General features: G+C 40.0%; 1 protein-coding gene across 1 annotated transcript in view; it reads left to right on the forward strand.

The window, feature by feature from the left end:
- The window catches only part of CPSF3 (cleavage and polyadenylation specific factor 3), a 34,831-nt gene that overhangs the window by 908 nt on the left and 9,487 nt on the right, over nucleotides 1-24,436 (forward strand). The window contains exons 2-13 of the mRNA XM_065927186.1: nucleotides 3,761-3,824; nucleotides 5,235-5,332; nucleotides 6,246-6,374; nucleotides 7,819-7,996; nucleotides 8,552-8,641; nucleotides 11,383-11,533; nucleotides 14,356-14,531; nucleotides 15,504-15,662; nucleotides 16,935-17,081; nucleotides 19,680-19,832; nucleotides 20,803-20,911; nucleotides 22,486-22,584. Of these exons, the coding sequence (XP_065783258.1) occupies nucleotides 3,761-3,824; nucleotides 5,235-5,332; nucleotides 6,246-6,374; nucleotides 7,819-7,996; nucleotides 8,552-8,641; nucleotides 11,383-11,533; nucleotides 14,356-14,531; nucleotides 15,504-15,662; nucleotides 16,935-17,081; nucleotides 19,680-19,832; nucleotides 20,803-20,911; nucleotides 22,486-22,584 (1,553 nt within the window). The remainder of the gene's footprint in view (nucleotides 1-3,760; nucleotides 3,825-5,234; nucleotides 5,333-6,245; nucleotides 6,375-7,818; nucleotides 7,997-8,551; nucleotides 8,642-11,382; nucleotides 11,534-14,355; nucleotides 14,532-15,503; nucleotides 15,663-16,934; nucleotides 17,082-19,679; nucleotides 19,833-20,802; nucleotides 20,912-22,485; nucleotides 22,585-24,436) is intronic.

A 24,436-nucleotide genomic window follows, 5' to 3' on the forward strand; every position in this document is an offset into this window, starting at 1 on the left:
TTAGACATGAGTTAGCATCAAGTGAACACGTGCCATTTTTCCAAAGGTAGAAAGTATCTCCTTCACTTGTTCATTCAATAACTCCTTGAACACCTACTGGGGATGGAACACAAGTTTGCCGCTCAATTCACACCTGTCGTCTCTTCTTGTGTTCGGCAAACTCTGAGCGAGTGTCAAGCAGCACACTAGCCACTAGGGATACAAATAAGATGGGGCTGAGTTAACTGAATTCACCCTTGTGATGGGAATTGCAGTGCCAAATGAAAAGTGCTGGAGAGAGAGTTTGGAATAACCGCAGCCAATTGCTTTGGAGTCAGAGCTGAAATCCAGTCCATACTCCAGTGATTCCTAGGACAACAGCCTCACAGAACCCTTTTCCTCCCGGGGAAGTAGTCGAGCAGCACTTAGCTGTGCAGAGTAGAGCTCCTGGTAGGCACTCAGTGAGTTGTGACCACTGTAAGAAGACGCACAGGCGTTGCACTAAGGCTCTAAGAGTGTGTAGAGTGGGTTTCCAGTGAGAAGACAATGCCATCCTGCGCCCTGGAAATCAGGACACTGAGCTGAGTCCTAGATATTGACTGGAAATCAAAGACAGCCAAAGCATGGGGGCAGGGATGTTCCAGGCTGAGGAGGTGGCAGATGTGAAAATGAGAGGTCTCTCTGTGGCCAGTCTCCCTATGGGTGCAGCTAAAAGATAGCAGATGAGATGGTAGAGGCTCTCAGAGTCCAGCTTATGAAGGACCTTGATACATACATACCAAGGATTTGGAGTCTTTATTGCCAGTTATAGGGAGCCAAGGAAGGGTCTTAAGCAAGGATGGGATGTGGTGAAAATTATGCTTTAGGAAGATCAAAGATGCCTCTGGCAGCAGTGGCACAGATGAATTAAAGGTGTATTAAGGGACTTCCCTGGTGGTCCAGGGGTTAAGACTCTGAGCTGCCACTGTGGGGGATGCAGGTTTGTTCCCTGGTCAGGGAACTAAGATCCCTCATGCCACATGGTGTGGCCAAAAAAAAAAAAAAAGGTGGATCAAGTGGAGAGAATCCAGTAGGATGAGATTGAAACAAACCAAGTGATAAGCAATGAGATCTTGAAATGAGTGAAATGAGCAGCAGTGGGTTGGAAAGAGAGCCCTGAGAGAGTAAAGAAGTGAAAGCTTTAGAGCTTTGTCAGTGATCAGATACGTTAGAAGAGGCAGATGTGGAAGGGAAGGCAGGGCAGAGAGGAGAGTTAGGATAACTCCAGTTCCCAGGTAGGATAATTGGTAAGTGGTGGTGTTACTCCAGGAGTACCTGAGATGGGGCAGGTCTGGAATAAATTTGGTAGTTTTAAATTCTTTTGTAACAGCCTTATTGAGATTGAAGTCACATCAGCACACTCATTTAAAGTGTACAGTTAAACAGTTTTTAATCTATACAGAGTTTTATAATTATCACCACTATCTAATCCAGGACATTTTCATCATTCCAGAAAGAAACCCTGTATCATTGCCCTCCAACCTGCCCAGTCCTCAGCCACTGTTAATCTCCTTTCTGTCTCTGCAGATTACCCTGTTTTGGACATTTCATATAAATGGGTTGCAACATGTAATCTTTTGAAACTGGCTTCTTTAATTTAATGTAATGTTCCCAAGTTTCCTAATTTGGGAGTTTTTACTCATTCAGTAAGTTTTTCTTGAGATTTCTTGCATGTCAGGCACCTTACTGTATAGCAGTGAATGAAATAGACGTCTATGCTATTACGGAGCTTTCACTTTAATAGTGAGAAATAAGCCATAAATAAGTAGATATAATGACATCATGTAGTAATAAGTGTTACGATAGAGTGGTCCGAAGAGCAAATGAGGTGACATTTGAACTGAGACCCAAATGATACACAGGAGCCAATTATGTCAATACCAGGGCAGAGTGTTCCAGAAAGAAGAGCACGGGCTAGGGACTTGAAGTGCAGACTTGTTTGGCATATTTGAATATTAGGCACCTGTGAGATGTCCCAGGAGAGAGGCCAAAACCAGGTGACTGTTAGAGGTCTGGAGTTCAGGAGAACAAATATCTGTATCTGGACTACAAAATAGAGAATTGGAAGTCCTCAATGTGTTAAAGTATGAGGATGAAGATCAGAAAGACTGAGAAAGGAGTCAAGGAGAGAACCCTTGGAATAACAGCTTTTGAAAGATGGGTAGAGGCAGCTGCATGAAGGAAACTAAGGAGGAAACCAGCAGGACAGGATGAGAGCATGAAGTCAAAGAAACCAGGCTCAGAGAGGGATGGAATAGGACAGATGACGTGCTGCCTGGAGAAGAGTGAGATAGGAACTGAGAAGGGCTCTTTGCACTTAGCAACAAAGAGCTGTTTTTCAGGGAGAGTTTCAGAGGGATGGTTGGTAAAAAGCCAGAATTCAATCTATGCAACCTTTAGTAAGCGGACAGGGAGACTAGAGATTAGAATTAAGGGATTTTCATCCGGGAACAAAGATGACTGGCATGTTTAAATGCAGATGTCAAAAAGGATAGTAAGGGGAAAGCCAGTGATGTAGCAGGGGTCAGTACCTCAGAGGGTGGGAGGGAGTAGGCAGAGTGTAGAACCATGGTGAAAAGGTTAGCCTTACAGAGAGAGATCTGTTCTCTGTCCCAGGAGAAGTGGAAGAGGAGAAGGATGTGAGTGCATTGGCAAGTTGAGGGAACTGACAAACTCAGTAATTTTTTAACAGACAGCCCATGACTCAAGTAGGATAGAGCATGGGAAAATTTAGGAAAGGGGAGAAAGTTTGAAATAGTTACTATACCAACAACTGTAGGAAAAACTGCACCAAAAACTGGAGGGACACTCAAGAGGGAGCACAGAGGACCAGTTAAAGTGGCAGGCCAGGGGCTCATGGTAGCTCTGTGGTTGTCTGATTTTCTTTGTCTGCATCCTGCTCTGAAGTAGGATCTCGGTCTGAGGATGCATCCATCTCATGTCAGTCCTGGAGCCCACCTGTTCTTGGAGCCAGGGTCCTGGTATTAGGCCTTTCCATATGCTAGGTGCTTATCTACACTGCTTGGCAAATAGAAACTGCTTGAGGGAATTCCTTGGCAGTCCAGTGGCTAAGACAGTGCTTTCACTGCTGAAGTCCTAGGTTTAATCCCTGGTCAGGGAACTAAGATCCCACACGCCCCACAGTGCAGCCAAAAAACGGCTTGATGTTAAATAAGTGGGTGTATCATAAGCTACAATGGTTGGGATAAGGCATCAAAGAAGGCAAGGGGTTAGACTGGTGAGGCTTAAAGCCTAGTGATAATTGGAAAGAAAGGCTGTTTGTTCTGAAGAAAGGAAATTTGTTTTAAGTGAAATAACGAAGTAGAAAGAAAAAGGAATGAGATTCACATGTGTGAATAAGTATTTAAATTTAAGCTATTTGGTAAATGTGTATTATCATCTTAAAATGAAAGAATTTTTAACTGCTTATGGGTTTTTACTTAAGTGCAGATTCTAAAAGTCTAGGTAAATCATCTGAATCACTACTAGTTTACATTTTAAATACATCATCATTTTAACCCTAACATTCAGAAGGTTGGATTTAACCTTTGGTCCTGTCAGTCTGACCTCTCAGCGGCCACTTTTCATTTTTTTCCCACGTTGACATTGGAACTTATCTGCCTCGAGTTAGTGTTGTCATCAGATGGAACATAGTTTAAGTTGTAAAAAAAAGTTTGAATTTATTTGGCTTCATTTTGATGACTTTTTAATCATTTTTATTTTTTCCTTTGAATGTTTACAGTGGAGCTGGGCAGGAAGTGGGAAGATCATGTATTATTCTGGAGTTCAAAGGGAGGAAAATAATGGTAAGTGGCTCAGATGGTAAAGAATCCACCTGCAATGCGGGTGACCTGGGTTTGATCCCTGGGATGGGATGATCCCCTGGAGGAGGGCATGGCAACCCCCTCGGGTATCCTTGGGCTTCCCTGGTAACTCAGCTGGTAAAATATCTGCCTGTAATGTGGGAGACCTGGGTTCGATCCCAGGGTTGGGAAGATGCCCTGGAGAAGGGAATGGCTACCCACTCCAGTATTCTTGCCTGGAGGATCCCCATGGACAGAGGAGCCTGGCGAGCTACAGTCCATGGAGTGAAAAAAAGCTGGCCAGGACTGAGCAGCTCAGCACAGCACAGTCAGGTTAACAGTGTCTGCATTGAGTGTCAGCTCTGTTCTGGTTCAGTAGTTTTATTCGATTCGGCAGTTAACTATTTTGCCCCCAGAATAATGTCATGGTTAGTATATGTGTCTGTAAAATGTTAATGTGGAAAATGAGTATACTTCCACTTGGCATTGACATAATATTAAACTGAGGAACTAAAGATTGTAAAACTGTCAACTGGATCTCCTAATCTAAAATTCTTCCAAGTCCCTCTTTCTTTCCTGAAGGTCTGCCAACATGTCTGCCCCACCCGCAGTGGGAGACCCCAGGGAACTGGCCTCCTGAACACATGCAGAACTCCAGCCTCCTCCTGGGCAGTGGGACAGTAGGCCAGGCCCTAGTCCGGTAGCCGAGGTGCCTAAGTTAGCACCAGGGTGCCTGGCCTTGGGCAAGTCAGGCCCCCTCTCATCCCGTTTGCTTAGCTGAGAGCTGGGGGAACTGGAAGAGTGGTCTCTGGGGTCCTCGTTAGGAAGGCGGTGCAGAGGCTCATCAGGGTCTCTTGGTCTCACTCCTCCCCTTCTCCCACTCTTAAAAGAACAGGCACATGGCAGACACACTCTTTTTAATCATTTACTGTATTAATTTGATAGAGACACCCCCCCAAATGAGGATATAATCCAGGAATGACTGGCTCGGAAGACTTTGTCTTCTAATACTTAAATTGTCCTGATCAGAGAAGTTTCCTGTTTTTCTAATCATTGCCTTCTTATGATAGTCGCATCTGGTAGTAGTGAATCTATAAACTTTAAAAATGCTAGCCATTTCTGATATTAAAGTTCTTACAGAAGTGTTCATTGATTATTAGAGTGCCTACTAAAAGTAACTGAAAAGAAGATTTCTTGGATTTTGTGTCCTGTGACTCTAAATATGAGCTGTATTTAAATTTGGGAAGTTACAATTGTTAACGGCATATTTGCCCATTTAATAAGAATTGCATTCCAAACATAGAATCTTCCCTGATTGTGTATGGTATGATGGGTCAGTTATGATGTCTATTTGTTGAGTGAATTTGAATAAAATGTAAAGAAGACTGTGATCTCTTTTCCCATGTCTTTCAGCTGGACTGTGGGATCCACCCTGGCCTGGAAGGAATGGATGCTCTTCCTTATATCGATTTGATTGACCCAGCTGAGATTGATCTCCTACTAATTAGTCAGTAAGGTTTTTTTGTTTGTTTGTTTTTCTTTTTTGTTTTAATTTTTATTAAGGGCATTGTTTTTCAAGGACTTTTACTATAAAGTTCATTGTTTACCATATTTTAAGATTCTAGTGTTTTAAAAATATTTTCTACTGGGAATTATATTGCAAACATCTAAGACAGCATGCCGTATTGTCATCACAGGTGAGAGAAGTTTATGACAGAAAACTTCCTTTCACTTATCTAGAGTGAATGAGGAGGAGGGACGAGATAACATAGGCCTTGATCATTGTAAAACTTGAGACTGAGAAAGCCCTTTCACAGAATATCCCTGAGACTGCTGTGTTGCCTGAATATTCATTGGAAGGACTGAGGCTGAAGCTAAAGCTCCAGTGCTTTGGCCACCTGAGGCAAAGAGCTGACTCGTTGGACAAGGCCTTAATGCTGGGAAAGATTGAGGGCAGGAGGAGAAGGGGAGGACAGAGGATGAGATGGTTGGATGGCATCATCGACTCGATAGACATGAGTTTGAGCAAACCCAGGAAGATAGTAAAGGAGAGGGAAGCCTGCCGTGCTTCAGTCCATGGGGTCACAAAGAGTTGGACACAACTGAGCGACCGAACAACAACTGTGTTGTCACACTGTTCTGTGGGAACTTCATATGTAAACCGTGATGGGTTTCAACTTTATACCACTAAAGCGCTCGTTATAATTTTGACTTCTGAGAATAGGCTTGGCTGTATTTTGAGAGAAATACTTTTAATTTGTTTTTCTTATGCTAGAACTAAATACATTATTCCTTCCCTCTGCACATACCTACTCTGGGTGTACTGAAAGTATCTAATTGTTACCTAGAACTCTTATGTACCTAAAGTACATGATATATAATATTTTAAGAATTGACAGAAGCTCTTTTTTCTTTTTTTTAAAGTTTCCATTTGGATCACTGTGGAGCTTTGCCCTGGTTTCTACAGAAGACAAGTTTCAAAGGAAGAACATTTATGACTCATGCTACAAAAGCTATTTATAGATGGCTTCTTTCAGATTATGTCAAAGTTAGGTAAATTACCTTAATAGATTTATACATGCACTTGGTTCTACCCGATACATACAGTTCATGATATAGACCGTTTTGTGTTTTGAAATGAGACATTTTCTTCTTATTCACAAGGGTATCATTCATTTAATCATTCAGTCCCAAGCACCTCCTTGGCAGAAAGGCTTTATGTAGTTTTTGCATCCTTTTAAGTCTTTGAAATTTAGGTGAGTTATAAGGTATGAAAGCAATATTCTATATATGGAATTTCATAATTTTATTAAAATTTAAAGCAGAATACATTATACAGTGCTATGTACTGAAATCTTTTTTTGGGTGATTTGATCAAAGCAAATTGACTGTCTGAAGTGAAAAGGTTCCCTGGGGAAGCTTTTTCCAGCTGCAAGAGGAATATCTGCTCCTTTTCCAGAAAGTTTGGAGCCTTCTTGTGATAAGTATAGCACAAATGATGAACCTTCAAAGGCTTACTGTTTCATATATATATTCCTAGGGTAGCTAAGATGCAGTTTGTTATTCTATAAACATACAGAAGAAGAGTTATCCTTGGTAATGATTATACTGGTTAACACTTAAATGAAGCTCACCATATACCAGGCATAGCCCTCAGTTCTTGACATATGCTAACTCCTTTCATCTTCACGTCAGCCTTGTGATGCAGACTCCGCATAAATCCCATTTTACAGATGATTAGACTGAGGCACGGGTTTCTCTGGTGGCTCAAATGGTAAAGAATCTGCCTGCAATGCAGGAGACCAAGGTTCGATCCTTGGGTTGGGAAGATATACTGGAGAAGGGCATGGCTACCCACTCCAGTATTCTCACCTAGAAAATTCCATGGACAGAGGAGCCTGATGGGCTGCAGTCCATGGGGTTGCAAAGAATTGGACATGACTAACTAACACCTTCACTTAACTTCACTTTTCAGACTGAGGCACAGAGAGGTTAAGTAATTTACCTATGATGGACACAGTAAGAGACAAAACTGGAATTCAGATCCAATCAGTCTGGCTTCAGACTGTATCCTTAACCCCCAACAAAGTATGTTAGCATAATTTTCCAGAGAAAACTTGTTATACTTTCTAGACAAGCCTTTTCATATCACAGGTGGGGAAAACTGCTGTGATTCAATGTGTGTGAATGCCTTTATCTCACAGGAGATGTTGGGGGTAGGAAAAAAGGTTGAGAAGTACTATCCTAAAGAGTGCTTTGCCTTAATTTAGTGTGTGTGCTTTGCTTGAAATCATATTTTATATACACTAAGCATTTTTCTCATAATAGCAGAGTAAAAAGATATACAAAAGGTCCAAGAGATTAGAAATAGCATAACACCTACAATATGATTTTAAGAAATATGTGGCTATGTCATCCACAGACAATTTCTTTGAGTTTAAAGACTTATAAAAACCTTACCCTTAATTTTTTTGTGTTGGCATCTTTAAAAATTTAGTAACATATCAGCAGACGACATGCTGTATACTGAGACAGATTTGGAAGAAAGCATGGACAAAATTGAAACCATCAATTTTCATGAAGTGAAGGAAGTTGCAGGAATCAAGTTTTGGTGTTACCACGCCGGCCATGTTCTGGGAGCTGCCATGTTCATGATCGAGATCGCAGGCGTGAAGGTACACTCTAACTTGGAAATTTCCTGCCCGTAAGAAATCAGTGCAGGGCTTATGCCACCGAGTGGTACTGAAGAATATTACCTAAGGCTAGCAAAGTGTGAAAACACTGAAGCAAGGTAAAATTAAGCCGGTACTTTTGCCTTGTAAATACGATTGTTCCTACCTCTGTGTTAGTACTTTCTGTATCATGGTTAAGAAGAGTACAGTAAGCATCTCAAAAAAGTAAAGAGTTCTTTCCTGATCATCATGCCCTTTTTCTCTTAAGATGCTGAGAGTACATCTCAAGGTTATCTTTGTGGGCTAATTCTGGGATTATATTATTCCCATTAGTTAGATTGAATAATTGAAACTTGAGATGGTTTATGACTGAGTTAAGTTACACATTTTGAATTAGACACAAGCAATGCATCTACATTTCATTAAAAATGTAGGCTATTTTTTCTATTGCACTTCATTTTCAAGAATTTTTGAGTGAGATATATTCAGAGTAAAATGAAGCATTCCAGAATTCTAACTTTCTAACTCTTCTAATTTCTAACTTTCTCCTTTTCTCAGCTTTTATACACAGGTGATTTCTCAAGACAAGAAGACAGACACTTAATGGCAGCTGAAATTCCTAACATTAAACCTGATATTCTTATCATTGTAAGTATTAGTGCCCTGTATTGTAATTAGTGTATTGTAAGCAGGACTTTTTCTGGGAAAAAATAACATCTCATTTTCATATCTGTGATCAGATATAAATATGTCTAGTTTTTTAGTACAAAAATTTTTTGGCCTCTCTTTGTAGTGCAACCCCACTTCCTGTTAAATATATTAGCTAGTCTAATATCAGAAATGGTATGGACCTAACAGAAGCAGAAGATATTAAGAAGAGGTGGCAAGAATACACAGAAGAACTGTACAAAAAAGATCTTCACGACCCAGATAATCACAATAGTGTGATCACTCACGTAGAGCCAGACATCCTGGAATGCGAAGTCAAGTGGGCCTTAGAAAGCATCACTATGAACAAAGCTAGTGGAGGTGATGGAATTCCAGTTGAGCTATTTCAAATCCTGAAAAATGATGCTGTGAAAGTGCTGCACTCAATATGCCAGCAAATTTGGAAAATTCAGCAGTGGCCACAGGACTGGAAAAGGTCCGTTTTCATTCCAATCCCTAAGAAAGGCAACCCCAAAGAATGCTCAAACTACCACACAATTGCACTCATCTCACTTGCTAGTAAAGTAATGCTCAAAATTCTCCAAGCCAGGCTTCAGCAATACATGAACCTTGAACTTCCAGATGTTCAAGCTGGTTTTAGAAAAGGCAGAGGAACCAGAGATCAAATTGCCAATATCCGCTGGATCATCGAAAAAACAAGAGAGTTCCAGAAAGACATCTATTTCTGCTTTATTGACTATGCCAAAGCCTTTGACTGTTGGATCACAATAAACTGTGGAAAATTCTGAAAGAGATGGGAATACCAGACCACCTGACCTGCCTCTTGAGAAACCTGTATACAGGTCAAGAAGCAACAGTTAGAACTGGACATGGAACAACAGACTGGTTCCAAATAGGAAAAGGAGTACATCAAGGCTGTATATTATCACCCTGTTTATTTAACTTAAAAGCAGAGTACATCATGAGAAACGCTGGGCTGGAAGAAGCACAATCTGGAATCAAGATTGCCGAGAGAAATATCAGTAACCTCAGATATGCAGATGACACCACCCTTATGACAGAAAGTGAAGAAGAACTAAAGAGCCTCTTGATGAAAGTGAAAGAGGAGAGTGAAAAAGTTGCCTTAAAGCTCAACATTCAGAAAACTAAGATCGTGGCACTGGTCCTATCACTTCATGGGAAATAGATGGGGAGACAGTGGAAACAGTAGCTGACTTTATTTTGGGGAATCCAAAATCACTGCAGATGGTGACTGCAGCCATGAAATTAAAAGACGCTTACTCCTTGGAAAGAAAGTTATGCCCAACCTAGATAGCATATTAAAAAGCAGAGACATTACTTTGCCAACAAAGGTCCATCTGGTCAAGGCTATGGTTTTTCCAGGTGTCGTGTATGGACGTGAGAGTTGGACTGTGAAGAAAGCTGAGCGCCGAAAAATTGATGCTTTTGAATTGTGGTATTGGAGAAGACTCTTGAGAGTCTCTTGGACGGCAAGAACATCCAACCAGTCCATCCTAAAGGAGATCAGTCCTGGGTGTTCATTGGAAGAACTGATGCTGAAGCTGAAACTCCAGTACTTTGGCCACCTCATGCAATGAGTTGACTCATTGGAAAAGACCCTGATGCTGGGAGGAATTGGGGGCAGATGGAGAAGAGGACAACAGAGGATGAGATGGCTGGATGGCATCACCAACTCGATGGACATGGGTTTGAGTAAACTCTGGGAGTTGGTGATGGACAGGGAGGCCTGGCTTGCTTCGATTCATGGGGTTGCAGAGAGTCGGACACGACTGAGCAACTGAACTGAACTGAATATCAGAACGGATATTCTGTCTCTGAAATATTCTTGGTTATGTTAATTACTTCAAATATGTAGAACATCTTAAAGGTTGTGTAGAATGGCATGGCCCCACTGTCTTTGCCGTAGTGACTGTCTTCTGGCCCCTAGCACCTGCTAACTTTATGTGTATGTCTTACCTTCCTACTAGATTGCAATTCTCAGGAGAATAATAATAAAATTAACTGTACAGAAGCTTTGGTGGGGAGGGGATGATTGGTGAGGAGCAAGTTAATAAATATGCATTGGTCCTATGGTTTATATAAGAATGTTGGTGGAAGTGCTGTCTGTTTCCCCCTCACCACCCGCAGCATCCCCCAGCTACCCAAGTGTGAGGGACTGGTGTATATTGCTGTCCATATGCAGTGTATTGTCAGTGAACTCAGTTTGGCTTAGCTCATGGTATATTCAGCATGTAAACTGACCTTAAATTAAGGGAAGTTGTGGTTTTTTTTTAATTCTCAGGAGAAAAAGTTATTTTCATTATATCTGGTACTGTAGAGCAGTACCTCTCAAATTTTAATGTGTTTATGAGTCATCTGGTAATGCTATAGAAATACAGATTCTGACTGTGGCTGGGCTGGGGCTCTGGTACTTCTGATAAGCTCTTGGGGGGCGGCCAGTGCTGAAAAAAGCATCCTAAAATTATCTTGAGCAGGAAGGTACATTTTTGAACCATTTCCTGATTTTTTCCCTTAACCAGACCTGGATTCTAACATTTTTATTCCCTCTTCTTTCCAATTAGTGTTAATAGCACATGTTCAAGTAAATGGCATATTAATAGAGACATAGGTCACTTTGCTTCTACGTTTCATTGATATTTACCTTTTGTATTCTTTGAGACTCACCAGCCTTGGTCTCACCCTTATCACATGTTGTTTAGGAATCTACTTACGGGACCCATATCCATGAGAAGCGAGAGGAGCGAGAAGCAAGATTCTGTAACACCGTCCATGATATTGTGAACAGAGGGGGCCGGGGCCTCATTCCTGTCTTTGCTCTTGGACGGGCACAAGAGCTCCTCTTGATTTTAGGTACGCCTTTTCCTTTTTATTCGGGAGATTATCAAAATCCTACAATGCTCTTAAATCAAGATCACTGCATGTCCTTGGATAGGTCACTCTACCCTCTGGGCTTTGTTTCTGTATTTAAGACAAGGGAATTGGTGCTAGTAAGAGCCCAGAGACACAGTGACTGTCTACCAGTGCTGCTGGGAATATAAATGGTGAACAGGCAGCATCTTAAAAATACCCTGCCCTTGGATCCAGCAGTTCAACCTCTGGGAAATAAATACATCAAAAATTCTGTGAGTAAGAGATTTCATAATTCTGAATATTTCTAATGAAATATTATGTCAATAAATATCACACTCTAGGGAAAAAATCATGTTTCAGATGAGTTAATACATATTTTTACATAATATATTAAGTGGACCAAAAAAGTAGGGTTCAAAACTGTGGACTCTGACCCTGGTTAGGTACAAAATACACAAATGACTGGGAAGATATCCAGATACTAAATCTGGATAGTGAGAAAGTGGATGATTTCTTTTTCCTGCTTTTCTCCATTTTCCAAATACTTTAACGAGTATGTATAACTTTTTGTAATAAGAGGAACAGTGGGTGTCACTTTTTGCATATATCTATATTTAGCAACCCTTTTTAACATTCTGTGATTCTTTTCTGGGGAATGCATTCTTCTTTAAGAATAACTGGTAAGTGCTTTATACATATATGGCTTCAGCGTGAAGAACTAGAAATGATCTTGAGCTCTCACTCTCAGTTCTTCCATCTGTATGATGATAGGGATAAATGGAATCCCTGTTACACTGAAAAGGGCAATAAGGGGAAAGACTAAATGACCTCAGATCAAAAGCAAATCTCTGAGAGAAACAGGGCTTCCCAGGTGGCGTTAGTGGTAAATAAAGAACCCACCTGCCAATGCAGGAGACAGAAGAAACGGGTTCAGTCCCTAGGTTGGGAAGATCCCCTGGAGGAGGGCATGGCAACCCACTCCAGTATTCTTGCCTGGAGAATCCCATGGACAGAGGAGCCTGGTGGGCTGTATACTCCCAAGAGGTCGCAAAGAGTTGGACACAACTGAAGGACTTAGTAGAAGCTAAATTTTCTAAAGCCTAAGCCAGTCCTTTTTCTCTTGGTTCTCCTTTCCTACTGCATGTCACATTTGTCCTTATAGAAATCTCAAAATGAAAAGTCTCCATAGCAAAGTAATGAGAGGAGTAGAAGAAATGAAGATGTAAAACCAGGTTGTCACCATCATCTGGTTGCCAGATTTAGTAAATAAAAATACAGGACACCAGTTAAATTTTAATTTCAAATAAGTAATATGTTTGATATAGCAAATATTTCAGACAAAATATTTTTAGTATAATATTATTTAATGTTATTATACTAAAAATCTTTTATTTGTCTGAAATTAAAGTTTAATTGAGCATTTGCTGTTTTTGTCTGACAACCCTACTATTAAGTATATTGTGAGTCCTTTTATGAATGAAGACTGCTCTATGCCCTTGTTCCTTGTCCCTTAAATTCTCCCTGTACTGTTCTATAATAGAGAGGATGACCTTGCCAACCACTGGTTTCAGATCTCACCCATGATCTAACCATATGATTCTGGGCAAGTTATTCATCTTTTTTTTTTAACACTTAAAATTTTCTCATAAAAGTACACACAAAAAATAGCAGGCTGTGATGTGATCTTGGGATATAGTATACTTTGGAAGGTATTTGAGAAATCACAAGAGTATATATGAAAGCATCGACACCGTTAAAAATTCTAATCGTATCTAAAAGAATATGAAGTTGAACCAGAGGGCAAAGCAAGAAATGTAACACATGTGACAGGAAAAGTCCCAGTCCTTACATAGAATTTTCACTTATAAATCAAGTTAAAAAAAAAAAAATTGCCAGTTTTCAGCCTTTTTTAGCCTTAGCTTCCTAATATATATAGACCTAGAGATGATCATACTAAGTGAAGTAAGTGAGACAGAGAAAGGTAAATATCATATGTTAGCTCTTATATGTGGAATCTATAATATGATACAAATGAACTTATTTCCAAAACAGAAATAGACTTAGGGACAGAAGACTTAAAGTTACTAAAGGGAGAAGGGTGGGGCAGGGGGGATAACTGGGGCCTTTGGGACGAGCAGGTACAAACTACTGTGTATAAAATAGATAAACAGCAAGGCTTTACTCTGTCGCACAGGGGAACCGAGTTCAGTATCTTATGATAAACTAGAGTGGAAAAGAATCTGTGTAACTGAATCACTTTGCCATGCACCAGAAACTAACACAATGTTCTCAATTAACTATGAAAGTGTAGTGAAAGTGAAGTTGCTCAGTCGCGTCCGACTCTTAGCGACCCCATGGACTGCAGCCTACCAGGCTCCTCCATCCATGGGATTTTCCAGGCAAGAATACAGGAGTGGGTTGCCATTGCTTTCTCCAATTAACTATACTGTCATTTAAAAAAAGAAGGAAAGAAGTTCTGGTTTTGTATAAGCTTGAGTTAGGAACAATTTTAGAAAATTTTTTTAATTTAATTTTTCTTAACCTCTTTATAGTTTTTTTTTCTTTATAGTTTTGTGCTTTATTTCTTTCCTGAATTTTTTAAAAAACTGCTTGTGTGTATCATTTATTATTTGAACTATTTACCCCACATTAAGGGGAGAAGGAAATGGCAGCCCGCTCCAGTATTCTTGCCTGGAGAATCCCATGGACAGTGAAGCCTGGCAGGCTACAGTCCACGGGGTCGCAAGAGTCAGACACGACTTAGCAACTAAACCACCACCTCACATTAAAAATAAAATGTGTTTCTTGTAAAATCTTTCTAGATGAGTACTGGCAGAATCACCCAGAGCTCCATGATATTCCAATATACTACGCATCGTCTTTGGCCAAGAAGTGTATGGCAGTGTACCAGACATATGTGAACGCCATGAATGACAAAATCCGCAAGCAGATCAACATCAATAATCCCTTTGTTTTCAAACATATTAGTAACCTAAAGGTGAGTGCTTGTGGAAGAAAGAAGGATGAATAATACTCAAGTAAGTCATTAGCAATGGGAGATGCCTGCCATTGATCCTCTGGTTGACTCCATGCTGAAGTCTTACCATTTCCTGAAGCAGGCATCACTTTTCTGAGGGATGTCAAAAACTTAGCAACTGGCATTCCTTTTTGCTTAAACATATAAATATTGCCACTTGTTCCAAGCCTCTACATGTTCTCAATATTTACTTTTGCTAAATAACTTGGATTTAAAAGGCCCTGATGAGAAAAATATCTGCTATATATTTTTTCTGTTCCTACTCAAACCAAATCATCTTTTTGATTAGCACTGCAGATTCCATATGTGAAAATTTTCATGTTTATTTTTCTAGAGTATTCAGTAAAACCTAATTTCCTTTCATTTAAATAAAAAGTTTCATTTGAACTAATACTCTAATCATAATAACATAATACCCTAAATAATTCAAGTTATAAGTGGTCTTACAATTATTAATAGGTTCTGTTCACAAAGTATTTTTTAGGTTAATTGCTTAGGAATTAGATCCACGTTTTCCCTAGAAACAATGTTAAACTTAGATTTCCAGGCCAACTCAGAATACTGATGAAGTGTGCAAAGCCATTGTGAATCTTTGGGGAAATTCTTTCATCTGTCTTGGATAGATAGAAACCCATTTGACTCTTCCTTCCATTTGACTCTGCCTGTCTGCTAGGCACTAAAAATGGTCCTAATGGTTTTTTAGCTACCTACAGAAGGTTTTGAAGGTCAGTGTGAACTAATGGCTTTTTTAATCATTTTGTTTTCCTTTCATTCTCAGCCTAAATTAACTGTTCAGGGACTTAAAATGTTTGCTAGTTTTGTCAAGGCCCTTCCGACCACGTGATTAACCTTTTTACATCACTTTTTGGTGTTCTTTACAAATAAGGAATGCTTTATCTTAACATGCTGTTATCATTTCCTTTCCTCTCTCAGAGCATGGATCATTTTGATGACATTGGTCCCAGCGTGGTCATGGCCTCCCCAGGCATGATGCAAAGTGGCTTATCCAGAGAGCTCTTTGAAAGCTGGTGTACTGATAAGAGGAACGGTGTCATCATAGCCGGCTACTGTGTAGAAGGCACACTCGCCAAGGTCAGTCAGAGCCCGAGACCGCTGGGCGCTTCCTAATCAAGGCTGCAGAGGTGGCGCTGTCCTCCCAGGTTTCTCCACTGAAGTAGTTCTTTAAACGACATAGGTCTTGATTTTTTACAATGAGGATGGCAGTAGGCAGCTGGAGCTGATCTTAAGGTTGACGAATGAATCCAGGTGATGGATAAGCATGTGAAAGCTTGAGAAGTGCTCATCTAGTTACAGTAAAAAAAAAAAATGTGGAAGGGAATCTATTTGAGACAAACACATGGATATCCTCATCTGATGAAGAAAAGGCTTATTAGCAAGTGTTCTCTTGAAAAGTAGGAGAATAAAAAAAAAAGTTGGAGAATGTGTTTGGGTTGAGTGCCCACCTTCCTCTTAATATAAAATATTTGAGGGCTTCTCTAGTGGTTCAGTGGTAAAGAATCCGCCTGCCAATGCAGGAGACAACGGTTTGATTCCTGATCGGGGAGAATCCCACATGCCACAGAGCAACTACGCCCTGCGCCACAGCTATTGGGCCTGTGCTGTAGAGTCAGGGGCCACAACGACTGAGCCCACGTGCCCTAGAGCCTGTGCTCCGCAACGAGAGGAGCCGTCACATTGAGAAGCCTGCGCATTGCAACTAGAGTATTCCCTGCTCCCCAAACTGGAGAAAAGCCCATGCAGCAGCGAAGACCCAGCACAGCGAAAGATGAATAATAAATTTTTTTAAATGGTTGATATTAACTGTGAGAGATGTAGACACTGACATGCAAAGCTTGAGAGGCAGATTCTGAACATTCCTGCATCACATTCTCTTATGGATAACTTCTGTTTTATTTTTTAAATACATTATGATTCCCAGCTCTGATCATTTTTATTACTTTACCTTATTCTGCTAGTCACTTAGTGTTGGCTGTGTATCTGACGTAGCTTTCAGAGTAGAAATACTTCGGTCTTTTATACAGATCTCTCACCCGGAAAGGGACTTTCCAGGGCAGATGGTTGGGGATACAAGTGTGCTTTTCCAACCACAAGTTAAAATTCTCCCTTATAGGGCTCCAGATACACTGAATTTTTGTTAACCTGCTTATTTTCCAGATTAAGCGTTTGCTTGATTGAGAAAATAAGTATTTGGTATTGACCGAATCAATAGTATTAGGATGTCCCTTGTGCTTAAGGTCCTAAATTAGCATGAGTTTATGGCTAGGTGAAAAAGTAGAAAACATACCTTTTGTTTTCAAATTAGAGAGTTTATGTGTTTTGTTTACTTTTCTTTGTTTATAACAGCATATCATGTCTGAACCAGAAGAAATCACTACCATGTCCGGGCAGAAGTTACCTCTGAAAATGTCTGTTGACTACATCTCTTTCTCTGCGCACACAGATTACCAGCAAACCAGTGAATTTATTCGTGCTTTGAAGCCGCCTCATGTGGTTAGTGTATGCGTCTGATTTTAGCATTGAAGGCTCAGGAAGAGGCTGGCCCAGCAGCAGCTGGTCCTGAGAGCAGCCCCACCCTGACAGTACTGCTCTCCTCACAGGCCTCTCGTGCCCTTAGATCTGACCTTCACCACTTCCCTTTGAGTTAGGCAACCTGTGCACTTTCATTTTCTCCATTTTACGTGGGATCTCTGGCTCATATCTACCAACTCAACTTCCTTTCCATTATTTTTCTGCTGTCTCCCCAGTAACTTAACAGCACTGACCTCGCAGTGTGATTGCTTTGAATCCCGTCTCCATCCCTTACTTGCCCTGTAGCCCTGGGCAAGTGACTTAACCTTTCCTTAGCTCATCTATAATGGGGATAGTACCACCTCTTAAAGTTCTTATGAAAACTAAATGAGAGAATATATATTTAAAGCATGTAACACGGTGCCTGGCATATAGGAAATGCCTCTTAACGTGAAGAGAGGAGAGAGGCAAGCCATCATAGCAAGAGTTAATGATGTAGTTAGATATGAAATACATTGCACAGCTCCTTAAGTTTTATGTAATTTTTATGGTGACAGTTATATTTTGGTGGGGCTGGAGAGAGTTAAACTAAAAAAAAGTTTCTTAGAGGAGCACTTACAGAATGTAAGATGAAAGATGAGGAAATGGATGAAGTACACCCTCTGAGTGTAGCATATATCAAAACTCCATTTCTTTTTATGGTTTGAATAATATTCCATTGCATGTATATACTGTGTTTGGTTTATTCATCTATTGATGGACACTTGGGTTGTTTCCACCTTTTATAATTAGTGTTTACATTTCCACTATTGTAAATAATGCTGCCATGAACACTGGCATGTAAGTATCTGTTTTAGTCCTTTTTCTCAGTCCTTTTGGGTATATACCGAGGAGTGGAACTGCTGGATCATGGGCTAATTCTATGTTTAACTTTTGAGGATCACCAAGCTGTTTTCCACAGCAGTTATATCATTTTACATTCCCATGACAATGCACAAGGGTTCCAGTTCTCCATATTCTTGTCAGCTTGTTATTTTCCTTTTTAGAATCATTACCGTGCTAATAAGGGCGAAGCAGCATCTCTGTGTAGTTTTGATTTTCGTTTCCCTGGTGACCAAGGATGCTGAGCATTTTGTGTCCCATGTTGTTCCCTTTTTAGTTCTTTCTAGCAAATAGTCCTGACGGTTACTCCTGCCCCTTCATGAGCAGATTCTCTGGTGGAAAAAGTCCCTCTTCTACTTGGCTTTATATTAGTTAAGTGTAGGCCCTTCGTGGGTGTCTACTAATGTATGTGGTTTATAGATACTCTCCCAGATTTTAAAGCCATGGAGGAAAAGCTGTGTTGCACTTTCTCTCTGGAATCACCCCCTCATCCTCAGTCCCATTGTGTTGCTCTCCAGAGTCTAGCTCTGCTGTCAGTTTAAATCCCTAAATTGGATTTGATGTTTACCCTCCTCCAGTAGCAAAGTCTGCCAAGTCTGCCCACACAATAACATAATAATAGTACCAGTGGTAGCAGTAGACAACAGCTAGCATTTATTGACTGTTTACTATGTGCCAAGCACTGGGCTAGTGTTTTATATATATCAACTTGCTTACTCCTCACAACCAACAATGGTTCTGTAGACAAGGCAACGAGATGTTAAATAATTTGCCCAAAGTTACACAGCTAGCAAGTGGCAGTGCCAGGATTTGTGGTACAGCAGCCTGGCCCTAGAGCTGGGACTCATCATCTCCAGGCCATGTGCCTCTGCCTGTAGTGACACTGGGCAAGCTTCTGTTAGCCCCGGGAAGACATCATCTACCAGTACTCTATAGGTTAGAAATGATCTGTCTTGGGGCTTTCCTGGTGGTCCAATGGCTAAGACGCTACACCCGCAATGCAGAGCACCTGGGTTCGATCACTGGTCAAGGAACTAGATCCCACATGCCACAACTAAGACCCAGCGCAGCCAAATAAATATTTTAAAAAAGAAGAACATTAGGAAAAAAAGAATGATCTGTCTTGTAAAATATAGGTTATGAAAGTCAATTAGAAAGACTGTTAGCTAATGCAATACTTATAAATACCTCTCTGAAACATCATTTCATTTGGTTGTGAAATGTTTTGTATGGCATTACTTTAAGAAACAGAAGAAAGCATCAGAAGTATTTTTTTTCCCATAAAAAGCTTCTTTTGATAGTCTTCTATTAAGAAACCTGAAGGAAACTCTGTGTGTTTTCTGAGACAGTAGGAGTAGCAGTAGTTGCAGGAAGAACCATGTACATTTAAAGTGGGGAGAGACTACAGAAGTCACCTTGTCCAGCCCCTTTCTAGAAAAAGTCAGCTTCCATAAAGTTGTGTATCTTGCTAATGGCAAATACTGGAATGGAAAAGAGATTTCTTTACTCCCTCTTGAAATAAGCCAAATAGAATGAAAACCTCATGCATGTTTGATTGACTGGGGATCCTTAAACGTAGTAAAGTTTAATGACTTCAAGTATATCTCCATTTCATATAATAACTAATTCAGATAAAGGCCAACACTAACCTGAACTAAGGATGCTTCCCTATGCTCTTTTAAAATTTATGCTTTGTAGATTTTAGTCCATGGAGAACAGAATGAAATGGCCAGATTGAAAGCAGCCCTGATTCGAGAATATGAAGATAATGATGAAGTTCACATAGAGGTTCATAATCCTCGGAATACAGAAGCAGTGACCTTGAACTTCAGGGGAGAAAAACTAGCCAAGGTAAAAGGTTATGGTTTTTAATCCTATCCATTCCTAATAGTTCATAATCCCTATAGGGAAATGTATATTAAGAAAATCAAGCTCTTAATCGAATCAAAATAATGTGCTCAACGATGATTTCTGTCTACTCAGTATGTTAATACTGTAAGACTTTATCCTTGGGTTTTTAGGATTTTTCTATTTCCACTAGTATGTTTTTTCATATGGAAAATTGTCAAATAAATTAGATTTTGAATTTCATAGCTTTTAATCCACATTCCCAACTTAGTTTTCATACCTATATCAGACAGTAAACAGATGTCCATTACTGTTTTGTTTTTTCCACTACTGTTTTTTACTACATCCAATACAGTATTCTATCTACCTCCTGGCATTCTCCCTAAGAAACTGAAGATAGGCCCATGTCTAAACATAATGTCTGTGGATACAATGGAATTTATAAAAATTTGTCTTTTAAGAGTTAATCATTTTTGATGAAATGTAAGATTTTCACAATTTAAAGAAGAAATACTTGAGAAAAAAATTTTTCACCTGGAATTTTAGTGGGGTGCTGTTAAGAAGTCTGCATCTTTACCTCCTGTTCATCAAAAGTCTTTTTAAGATACCGCTAACAGGAGCTTTTTTGTGATCTGTCTGAAGCTTTAAATATCAAGATTGTTAATGAGCAACTTGACAGAATTCTTTTAGTACGTGAGCCAAATTCCAGGAAGCCGTTTGATAAATATCATTTCTTCCAGTCAAATTGAGGAAAATCTGCAGAAATTAGGATGTAAGGCTTTTCTTGCAAAGTAGAGCCAACTGTTGTATTGACTTCTGAATCTCACTGTTCACAGAACTTTCCAGGGGATAGTTTAATGGAAAGGTTCAAATGGTCATCATTATGATTGAGTCCCTGAATTGTTAATTGTGTTTCACAATATTCTGTTCTGTTCAAATTGTTTTGGGCTCTTTTTCTTCTTTTTAAAAATAGGTCATGGGCTTTTTGGCAGACAAAAAACCAGAACAGGGCCAGCGGGTCTCAGGAATACTTGTTAAAAGAAACTTTAATTATCACATACTTTCTCCTTGTGACCTCTCCAGTAAGTATACTATTAAATGTCGAATGTAATTTGATTTTAGTAGATTAAAAAAATCTGGGACTTCCCTGGTGATTCAGTAGTTAAGACTTCCTGCTTCCACTGCAGAGGGCTCAGGTTCAATCCCTGGTCAGGGAACTGAGATCCACATGCCTTGCAGCCAAAATAATTAATTAACTAAAATTATATATTTTTAAAAAATCTATAAGAAAAAAAGAAAATCTGAAGAACTCTTACCTAGTGGCCAAATTTTAAGTAACAACCTAATAACAGAGTACAAATAGTCAAAACTTAATAATCTAGTTAGCATTATTTGAAAAAAATCTTCCTTGAACTATTAAAATGTTTAAACAACTTTTTTCTTAATTGGAAACATAAGCTCTTCTGTAAGACCAATTGGCTACAGCTGATGCTTCTCAAGCCTGTCTTCTACATTTCACATGAAGTACTGGTACCTTCATTTCCTGAAATGATGTTAGACTCTCCACGTAAACTTTTTGATTTGTATGACCTATAGTGTTAAGTTGCTTGATGAGCCTTGTGTTTAAGCCCATGCAAATGTAAGCCATCCTTACCTGTGTAGTAACTATGGTATTTGTGCATGCATGCTAAGTCGCTTCAGTCATGTCTGACTCTTTCAGCCCTATGGACAGTAACCTGCCAGGCTCCTCTGTCCCTGAGATTCTTCAGGGAAGAATACTGAAGTGGGTTGCCATGCCCGCCTCCAGGGGATCTTCCTGAACCAGGGATCAAACCTGCGTCTCTTATACCTCCTGCATTGGCAGGCAATGTATTCTTTACCACTAGCACCACTTGGGAAGCCCCAACTATGGTATTATCTTCAAGTAAATAACTGTGCTCATTTCTACTTATATGACACTAATAAAAATGATTTAGTAAGGAATAAGAAATAACAGCAATATTTAGGGTACAGCTGTGAGATGAGCCAACTGTCAGCTTTCAGACCATCACACAGTAGAAATATAACTTATTCCCTTAACAATTGGTGAGGTCTTACTCTATGCCAGACATTGTGCCAGGTACTGGAAGACTTGAGATGTGTTGAAACACAGTCCCAGGCCTCGAAAAGCTCTCTGTTAAGGAAAAGCATGTTGTGAAGAGCTAATAACATTATTGATCCAGGACCTACAGAGTGCATGAGTATGTGAGGAGAGAATGGGCCTAGAAGAGTTGTGAAAAGCTTTGTAAACCAGTTGGCTTTTATGCCAGGTGGTGAAGGATTGCTAACCAGAAAAGATGGCAGAACACAGCTGGCCTACTGACTTGGAGTTGTTTAGCGACCTGATGTGTTGACGGAAATGAGAGTGCCTTCTGGAGCACAAGTTAACTGTTGGCTGGGGTGGGGGTCCAGGTGGGGGTGGTCGGGTGAGGGGAGGGGGTAAGGGGAACAATATAGAATGGGAACCAATTGCAGAGCACCTTGTTAGCTTGAAAAATGTGTTCTGTTTACTTTGCTTTTACTTCTCTTTCCTTTACTCCCGATCTGTTTTTGCAAATTGTGTTTTGTGAAACTAATATTGTTTTTTACAGCATATTTATTTTAATTTCTTCTCCAGATTATACTGACTTGGCCATGAGCACTGTAAAACAGACGCAAGCCATTCCATATACTGGTCCTTTTAATTTGCTCTATTACCAGCTACAGAAATTGACAGGTGTGTATTTATTGACATTCACTTAATTATTTTCTGTTTTTTGCATAAGTCTATATTGAGGAAAGGATGTTAATTTTGGTAATTGTGTCAGAATTGCACAAATTTTATTTGTACTTCCCCTGGTCATGTTATCACCTTTAGGTGAAATTTTAAAAATAGACTGATAAACATTTTTAAAATCCCATAATATCTCTTATTATGTGGAATGGAATGGCAAACTACTTCAGTATTCTTGCCTCAAAAATCCCATGAACAGTATGAAAAGGCAAAAAGATAGGACATTTGAGAGATGAACTCCCGAGGTCAGTAGGTGCCCAATATGCTACTGGAGATCAGTGGAGAAATAACTCCAGAATGAAGGGATGGAGCCAAAGCAAAAACAACACCCAGTTGTGGATGGGACTGGTGATAGAAGCAAGATTCGATGCTGTAAAGAGCAATATTGCATAGGAACCTGGAATGTTAGGTCCATGAATCATGTCAAATTGGAAGTGGTCAAACAGGAAATGGCACAGTGAACATCGACATTCTAGGAATCAGCGAACTAAAATGGACTGGAATGGGTGAATTTAACTCAGATGACCATTATATCTACTACTGTGGGCAGGAATCCCTTAGAAGAAATGGAGTAGCCATCATAGTCAACAAAAGAGTCCAAAATGCAGTACTTGGATGCAATCTCAAAAACAATAGAATGACCTCTTCATTTCCAGGGCAAACCGTTCAAACCGTAATCCAAGTCTATGCCCCGACTAGTAATGCTAAAGAAGCTGAAGTTGAACGGTGCTATGAAGACCTACAAGACCTGCTAGAACTAACACCCCAAAAAGATGTCATTTTTATCTATAGGGGACTGGAATGCAAAAGTAGGAAGTCAAGAAACACCTGGAGTAATGGGCAAATTTGGCCTTGGAGTACAGAATAAAGCAGGGCAAAGGCTAACAGAGATCTGCCAAGAGAATGCACTGGTCATAGCGAACACCTTCTTCCAACAACACATGGACATCACCAGATGGTCAACACCAAAATCAGATTGATTATATCCTTAACAGCCAAAGATGGAGAAGCTCTATACAGTCAGCAAAAACAAGACCGGGAGCAGACTGTGGCTCAGATCATGAACTCCTTATTGCCAAATTCAGACTTAAATTGAAGAAAGAGGGGAAAACCAGTAGACCATTCAGGTATGACATAAATCAAATCCCTTATGACTATACAGTGGAAGTGAGAAATATATTTAAGGGACTAGATCTGATAGAGTGCCTGATGAACTATGGATGGAGGTTCGTGACATTGTACAGGAGACAGGGAGCAAGATTATCCCCAAGAAAAAGAAATGCAAAAAAAGCAAAAAGGCTGTCTGAGGAGGCCTTACAAATAGCTGTGAAAAGAAGAGAAACGAGAAGCATGGGAGAAAGGGAAAGATATACCCATTTGAATGCAGAGTTCCACAGAATAGCAAGGAGAGATAAGAAAGCCTTCCTCAGCAATCAATGCAAAGAAATAGAAGAAAACAATAGAATGGGAAAGACTAGAGATCTCTTCAGGAAAATTAGAGATACCAAGGGAACATTTCATGCAAAGATGGGCTCAATAAAGGACAGAAATGGTATGGAGCTAACAGAAGCAGAAGATATTAAGAAGAGGTGGCAAGAATACACAGAAGAACTGTACAGAAAAGATCTTCACGACCCGGATAATCACAAAGGTGTGATCTCTCCCACTTACCTAGAGCCGGACCCCTGGAATGTGAAGTCAGGTGGGCCTTAGGAAGCATCACTTTGAACAAAGCTAGTGGAGGTGATGGAATTCCAGTTGAGCTATTTCAAATTCTAAAACCTGATGCTGTGAA

Source organism: Muntiacus reevesi, chromosome 3 (genome assembly GCF_963930625.1).
Source record: "Muntiacus reevesi chromosome 3, mMunRee1.1, whole genome shotgun sequence".
In the NCBI taxonomy this organism is placed as follows: Eukaryota; Metazoa; Chordata; class Mammalia; order Artiodactyla; family Cervidae; genus Muntiacus; species Muntiacus reevesi.